At 36.2% G+C, this 8,487-nt stretch overlaps 1 protein-coding gene across 1 annotated transcript in view; it reads left to right on the top strand.

Moving 5' to 3' along the window:
• Syde2 (synapse defective Rho GTPase homolog 2) overlaps nucleotides 1–8,487 on the top strand; it is a 41,794-nt gene that overhangs the window by 26,615 nt on the left and 6,692 nt on the right. The window contains exon 6 of the mRNA XM_010636706.3: nucleotides 6,184–6,365. Within this exon, the coding sequence (XP_010635008.1) occupies nucleotides 6,184–6,365 (182 nt within the window). The remainder of the gene's footprint in view (nucleotides 1–6,183; nucleotides 6,366–8,487) is intronic.

The following is an 8,487-nucleotide window of genomic DNA, read 5'->3' as shown; positions in this document are numbered from 1 at the left end:
TATATATATATATATATATATATATACATACATACATACATACATACATACATACATACACACATATTATGTCATTTGCAAAAAAAGATAATTTTCTCTGATTTTTTGGTGGGGGGCTATACTGGAGACTGCTTCACACTGAGCTGCATCCCCAGCACCCCCCCCTTTTGAGATAAGAGCTCACTGTAATTCAGGTTAGCCTTGATCTCACTGTGTCACCCAGGCTGGCCTCAAATTCATGACAGTTTTACCTCAGCCTTTCAAATGCTGGGATTGCAGGCATGCCTCATCATTTATTGTGAGACAGAGTCTGGCTATGTTTGTTGTTGGGCTCAAACTTGTCATTCTCCCAGAGTGCTGGAATTACAGGCATGTGCCACCATTCCTGGTTCTCTTGAATCTGGATCTTTGTTTATTTTTTCTTACCTATTTACTCTGAGTAGATCCTCCAATATAATGTTGAATAGAAGTATCAAGCATAGACATCTTTCTCATTCTGATATTGGGAGAAAATCATTCAGAGTGCTAAATATGATGTTAATTGTAGATTTTCCATAAATTCCCTTATATAATGCCAGATGCAGTGGCCCATGCCTGTAGTCCGAGCACTCAGGAGGCTAAGGCAGGATGATTAATGAGAGTTTGAGGCCAGCCTGGGCTATATAGTGAGTTCAAGGCCAGCTTGCACTACAGAGTGAGACCATGTCTCAAAAAAAAAAAAAAAAAAAAGCCCTCAAGTCTGTTTTTTTAAAATCGTGAATCATATTAGATTTTTTTTTTTTTTTTTGTAATGGTACCGGGCATCAAACTTGTGTCCTTGTGCTTGCAAGCCAGGTGGCAGAACCACTGACCTAAATCCCTGGCCCCTGTATTGGATATTTTTGTTTGTTTGTGTTTTGTTTTTTGAGACAGTATCTCACTGTGTAGTTGAGACTGACCTGGAACTCACTCTGTAGCCCAGGCTGGTCTCAACTCACAGTGATCCTCCTGCCTCAGCCTCCCGAGTGCTGGGATCACAGGTGTGCACCACTACGCCCGGCTCCCTGTATTAGATTTTTAAAAGTGTCTTTTCTGAGTCTATTGAGAAGATCACTTACACTCTTATTCTTTATTCTATTCCTATATTACCTTAATTATTTCAGATATGAACCAACTTTACCTCTCTGGCATAAATTCCATTTGGTCATGGTATATACTCCTTTAAAAATATTGCTGGATTGTATATGCCAGTATTTTGTTAAGTAATTTATATTCCTAAGAGATACTTGTTTGTAGCTCTTTTTTTTGAGACAGGGTCTCACTATGTAGTTGAGACTGACCTGGAATTCACTATGTGGCCCAGGCTGGTCTCAAACTCACAGCGATCCTCCTGCCTCAGCCTCCCAAGTGCTGGGAGTACAGATGTGCGCCACCACGCCCGGCTTTGTAGCTTTCTTGTGATGCCTTTATCTAGTTTGGTATCATGTTAATACTGGTTTTATAGAATGAGTTCGGAAGTGTTCTGTACTGCTTTTGGGAAAAGATTATGAAGAATTGGTACTAATTCTTTAAATAGTATTTCTCCCCAAAGAAGACATTGAGGCTTGGATTTTCTTTCTGGAAGTTTAAAAATTACTATTTCAATCTCTTAGAGGTCTACTCAGGTTTTCTATTTTTCCTTGAACTATTAGTCATTTGTATTTTTCTCAAGTTCTTTCCTCTTACTTATCTTATTTGATACAGTTGTTCATATTCTTTTATAATCTTTTTTAAGGTTAGTAGTAATGGTTCTTCTTTTATTACAGATTTTTCATCATTTGGGTTCAGGCTCTTGTCTCTCTCTCTGTCTCAGCTTTGTCATCTTTCTCTTTTGGTTGATTTATCTAAAAGTTTGTCAATTTTGCTAATCTTTTCAAAGAGCCAAATTTTGATGTCATGAATTTTGTTTTATTTTTCTCTACCTCATTAATTTTAATTCTGATCTTATTATTTTCTTTTTATCTGCTTATTTTGGGTATGACATGCTCCACTTTTTCTAGTGTCATAAGATAGTGAAGACCATTGATTTGATACTTTTCTAGTACAGACATCTAACTATAGATTTTCCTCTAAACTTTAGCTGCTTTCCACAAATTTTAAGTCATGTTTTCATTTTAGCTCAGTACTATACAAATATTATACTAATTTTTTTTTTTTTTTTGGAGGTAGGATCTTGCTATGTGTAGTGCAGGCTGGCCTGGAACTTGCAGCGGTACTTCTGCCTGGTTTGTTTTTTGACCCATGGATTATTTAGAAATATGTTAGTCTGTTTCCTAATATCTGGGTGGTTTTCCAAATATTTTCTGATATTGATTTCTCATTTAATTCCATAGAATATATAATCACATGATGTATTTATAATCACAGAATGTATTTCATAGGCTTAAATTCTTTTCTAGTTATATGGATTTGTTTTAAACCCAGCATGTTTTTTGTGGTACGTGTTTGATTTGAGCTAATGAGGAGACTTTTGTTCCGGTGATTTGGGTCAGAGTGCACTATAACTCCATCATGAATCAAGTTGATTAATAATCTTGCCCAGTCTTCTCTTTTTCTGTCTGTTTTTTCATAGTGGTATTGATCTTCAACTGTAACTATAATTTTGTCTGTTTCTTCCTCAAATTATTTTTGTTTCCATCCTGCCTACCAATCCCCTGCCACATCCTTTTTCTTTAAAAAAATATTCTTGTTTGTTTGTTTGTTGTACAGGGGATTGAATTCGGGCCCTTGTGCTTGCGAGGCAGCGGGTGGAACCACTGAGCCAAATCCCTGGCCCTAAAAAAATATTCTTAAAAAATTATATTCTAGTTGTAAATACATTAGGCCACTTGAAGTTATTCCACGGCTCACTGATAATTTGTGTATTCTCCCCCTTGTTTTCAATTTGGATTGTTTCTTTGCTGTATCTTTAAATTACTAGTCTTTTTGCTGATATTACTCATTTATTGAATCTTATGTTCTGATATCTTAATTTTCACAACTCATACACAAATACACACACACAAATATACACATGCATACATATTTCCAAGTTTCTCCTTGACATATTTAATTTTTATTCTAGCTTTTTTAATATATGAAATAGTCATAACTGTTTTCATGTCCTTCTCTACTTATTCTGTCTCCTATCATGTCTGTTTGGTTTTGATTGATTTTTCTCTTCATAATAGATTATTTTGCCCCCTTTATTAGGCAGTTTTTTTATTGGATGTCAGGTACTCTTAAGCTCTGTTTTGAGATACAATTAAGTTGGGGCTTTTTGTTTTGTTTTTACAAAGTCTTTAGTCTTGCTTGTAAATTTTGCAGAATAAAAGTGGCTTTTAGTATCTCTTTTTGGTCTGTTTCTTTGACTACTAAAGTGAAACTTGTATATGCTTTTTTCTTATAGCTGAGAAATAGGGCTCTCCACAGTATTTAATTCCATTCTTGTCTGACCTGATTATTGGATATCATTTGGTACGGGGCTGGTGATGTAGCTCAGTGGTGATGTCGCCTGTCTTTCAAACACAAGGTCCTGAGTTCAATCCCTGGTACCAAAAAAAAAAAAGCAGGAGGAAGATGTCACTTGGTACATTAGACTGGGGATTGAATCCAGGTTCTTCACACTGAGCTACATCTTCAGCCCTTTTTAAAATTTTTACTTTAGGCAAGGTCTCACTGAGTAGCTAAGTTGCCCAAGCTGGGCTTGAACTTGTGATCTTCCTGCCTCAGTTTTTCAGAGTACTGGAATTACACACCTGGCTTCATAGACTTTTTCTTGAAACGTGTTTTCCTTAACTTTCCCTGGCAATATATTTACCATGCTCCTCCCACCTCATCCCCTGCCTCTTAACACACGTTCTTTTTTTGCCATTTTTCTTTACTCACCTTTGGAAAATTCTCTTCCCTGAAAAAGTTGATGTTGATGTTCTTTAGGGTTATTTTCTAGGCCTTCTCTTATCGCCCTGTTTGACTCCCTCATCATCTCAGTCCTTATTTTTAATTGATAATTCTCAGATTTATACCTCTAGACATGTCTTTCCTGAGGCTCAGATTTTTTTTTTTTTTTTTGTTAAATCCAGGAGCATTGATTGTCTCAGTTTGTTCCAAATGAACTCTCTGCCTGATAAAACCTGCTTCCCCTTCATTGTTCCTTATTTTAAGTAATACCACAAGTAACTGTCCGCATGCTAAAGCCCAAACCTTTCTTATTTTCCCTTTCTTTGAAAATTACAAGAGCACTTTGAATTTAGCCACCCTGCTTTGGGAATTTATGCTACAGACATACCTGCATTCTTACAAAGGGATGATGTGCAAGGTTATTCATTGCTACATGTTTTAGAATACAAAAAGCTTAGGCATACAGTGATTCACCTGTCCATCTGTAGGGGACCAGACAAATTGAAGTATGGGACATTAGTCCGTTGGAATGCTATGATGCAGCTGTAAAAATGATTGAGGAAGCCATCTGTGTACTGAAAAGGTCACAGGATATGGTATTCAAAGAAAAAGCAAGGAACAGAACAGGACATGTATGCTATCTTTTATATAAAAAAAAGGGACAAATAATACATTCACATAAACAGATACAAGAAAGATGCCTAAGAAACTAATGAACCATGTTACTCTTACACTTTAAAAAATTATCAGATGAGAAGCACTCGGATTGTTTAAATTTCAACTAAATTTTAGATTAAGTTCTCACTTAAGCTTTGAGCATGTTCTTTATTTTTTTTAGTTAATTAATAATTTATTTATTTATTTATTTTGAGACAGGGTCTCACTATGTAGTTCAGACTGCCCTGCAACTCACTATGTAGCCCAGGCTGGTCTCATACTTGCAGCGATCCTCCTGCCTCTTAGCCTCCCGAGTGCTGGGATTACAGGTGTGCACCACCATACCTGGCTTTTTGAGCATGTTCTTAATATTGTATGTGTTTAGGTTTGTGGAGTCAGAATATCCTCTGTTTTTCCTTGTGATCACATTTTAGCATTAGTACCTACTTTGCTTACATAGTAGTGTCTCGATTCACAAATCTAATTCTTGCCACAGTTTTGGTCGCAAACTGAATTGATCACGAACCAAATCAAATTTCCTTGTGAGGTCAACATTGAACCTAATTATTGAATTAGGTTTGAGAACTGAGATACTACTTACTGTATGTAATGACTACTATTTACCATTTTCCCTACAACAGGTGGTATCTCGTAGTACAAAGCCATCTGTGGTGTGTTTTGGAATTGACTTACATCATTCCTGTTGTGACAAGTCTGATGTTTTTTGTTCTTGGCTTTTGATTTCATTCATTTAATTTTAGGAATGATTTTTTTTCTTTCATAGAGTAGTATGCATGACAGATTACCCAAATGTATAGTACATATGCGTAAGACATGTTAAGAGGTGAAATATATTTATATACTTCATTTATTTGCAAGGGCTTTGGACAGCTGGTGCTTTTTCATTATTAATTAAAGGCCTAGGAACTCAAAATTTCTGTAACTGAAATAACTTATAATCAATATTAGTATGTCTTGTGGTTTTTGGTTTTTTTTAACTTATTATGTAGCCTAGGCTAGACTGTAACTTGAAATTCTCCCACTTTAGCTTCTAGAGTGTTTGGAATATAGCTGTAAGACACCACACCCAGTTTAGTATGTTTTGCTTTTGTTTTACATACATTTAGATATTTTTATTAGAGGGCAGAATCAATAGGATATGTGTATCAAGAATAGCTAATTATTATTTTGATAGTACTGGAATTTGAACCTAGAGTCTTTATACTGAGCTATATCCCCAGCTTTGGAAATTAAAAAAAATTTTTTTGGTTTTGGTTTTTTTTGAGATATTGTCTTACTGAGTCTCTAAGTTGCCAGAACAGGGCTGCCTCACACTGCTAGAGTGTCAGGATTACAGGGATGCTCCAGTGTGGCAAAATAGTTTATTGTCTAATTAACCTATTATGTATGATAACTGGAAATTATGTGTGTGCCTTTCTAGCTTGCTTTCAATTACCAAGATAACAAAAAATAGAAAATGCTAGTGTTTTGCTATAATACTTTTTTATGTTGCTGCTTTTATTGTTTTCAGAATATTAGAAGTTGGCTGCAATGATACATTTAAAAATTCATTCTTGTTCTTTATTTCACTCTGAAGATCAATCACTGTCTCTGATTTGCCCCCCAAAGGTGTTCTTAAGGATTACTTAAGAGAGCTTCCTTCTCCTCTGATAACAAAGCAGCTTTATGAGGCTGTACTAGATACAATGGTAAAAAGTCCTTTGAAAATGTCATCAGGTGGTTGTGAGAATGATCCTTGTGATTCTAAGTGCACTGTTGATCTGTTGAATTGTCTGCCAGATGTTGAGAAGGTAAGTGTAATCAGCATACGTTTTTCCTGAAAGCCACCTCATGAATTATATGTTTAACTCCAGAGCTACAAACAGTTTAGGTTTTTGACATGTGGCACTTGAAAAGTTAAACTCTGCCTTTACTGCTTTTTAAACAGTATGAATCTATAAATCAGTTTTATTTTTTCTTTATCTCACTTTAGCCTGGGTAGGCATGAATATATCTTAGAAGTTTTAAAAATGTTTTATCTTATTATTAAAATGCTTATAGAAAAATTGAGATGAGTATAAAATTATAATTACCAATATCCAAAGGCAAGTCTAGTGAACATTTTGGTGTATTTCCTTCTAGTATTTTTAGATATGATAGGTGTTTTGGGTGTGTAAAGCTTACCCTTAAGATGTAAGTGAACCCCCTCCACCCCTGCTTTTTCTTCCCTCCTTGCCTCCCTGTTTGCCCCCTCCCCCAGATCTACTCTTGGCACCAGTATACTCAAGTACTGCAAAAGAGACAGGAAGTTGGCTGATCTGCAGAACCAGCCTCAGCCCAACTTCGGCCGCTATTCCTTAGAATAGAAGGGAAAATAAATGAAAGATGTGGCTGGACTTGTCCAGAGGAGGCTGACTTTGCCTGCATTTCTTACCGTGTGGAGGCAGAAAGTGCACGAATGAGTGGATAGGAACCTCAACCCCAGTAACTTTTTCCACTGGTTTATTGTGGTCCCTGAATGTCTTGTGATCTCTAATTAGACTTCTCCTTTGGGTGGCTGGGAATGTGGACAGAGTGGAGAAGCAGAGAGTAGGTGAAGCAGGAAGGAACTGCTGAAGAGGTAAAAATGTTCCCTCTCCAACACTGGATAAGATTATGAGTGCCACTTCTAAGTGAAGAAATAAGTGTTAGGGAATTTAAATTACATGCCCAAAGTTTTAGTTTTTGTGAGTGTTGTAATCTGTCACATGAATTTACCCATGCTATTAATGTCCTTCCTAGAATGTCTGTAAAATAGCCTATTGAGTGGAATTGATAGAACTCACTGTTCCCTGTTATATAATATTTAAAATTTGAGGGCCAGGGATTTAACTCTGTTGCAGTGCACCTGCCTTGAAAGTACAAGGTCCTGAGTTCAATCCCTGGTACCCCCCGCCAAAAAAAAATTGAACTTATTTGTACACAGATTTTTTTTTTTTTTTTGAGACAGGGTATTGCTATGTAGTTCATGCTGGTCTTTAACTCACTAGGTAGCCCAGGCTGGCCTCCAACTTGGAGCCATCCTTCTGCCTCAGCCTGCTGAGTGCTGGGACTACAGGTGTACATCACCATGTCTGACCACACATAGTTTTTTTTTTTTAGTTGGAATAGCTTATTGCAATAGAATCTCAGAAGTGGAATTACACTTTTAAATGATATGAATATTATAAGGCTCTTCATAGCAGTTTCCATACAGCCTTTCAAAAGGGACATAATAATTACATCTTTTGGCTTATTTAGTAGACACAAGGGCATTTTGCTTTAATTTGAATTTCTTTGTCTGCTATTGAGATTCAACCTAATATATTTAACCAGGTAGAGAATGTGTATGTTATATGTTGTTCCCAGTTATACAGGCAGTAGCCTTGAGAAGTCAGTGGAGCCCCATTTGTGTTAGGAAATACTGTAAGTGAAAAAGAAATACAAATTTATGATTTACAGGTTTTAATTTCAGTATTTCAATTTTAGACAGCTGTAGCTCTCATCCTCTCCTCATTCTTTCCCTTTACAACTGAACTTTAAAGAATGTTTATAAAGGCAACAGTGATAAATTGTATCAGTTCCACTCAAGATATATTATACAGCCATTCTAGTAAGAAATGTCATCACTTCTTCACTCATTTACTACTTACCAGCACATTATAATCTGACTTCCTACTTTTATCTCTTTGAAATTTTTCTTGTTTCTTTGTTTGTTTTGGTACCAGGGATTGAACTTGGGACCTTGCACTTGGGAGACAGGCAGTGGCACCACTGAGCTAAATCTCCAGCCCTGGACTTTTCTTGTTTAAAAATCCATTACAGCAAACCACTGAAACAACCTTTTAAAAGGATGCCTGTTTATATTTTGTGCCAGAAATTGTGTCCTTGTATTTGTCCCTATATGAGTATATT

This window comes from Fukomys damarensis, unplaced genomic scaffold, assembly GCF_012274545.1.
Source record: "Fukomys damarensis isolate Sample0158 unplaced genomic scaffold, DMR_v1.0_HiC HiC_scaffold_33, whole genome shotgun sequence".
Classification (NCBI taxonomy): Eukaryota; Metazoa; Chordata; class Mammalia; order Rodentia; family Bathyergidae; genus Fukomys; species Fukomys damarensis.
Note: the sequence above shows the minus strand (reverse complement) of the source record. Positions and strands in the feature narration are given on the sequence as shown.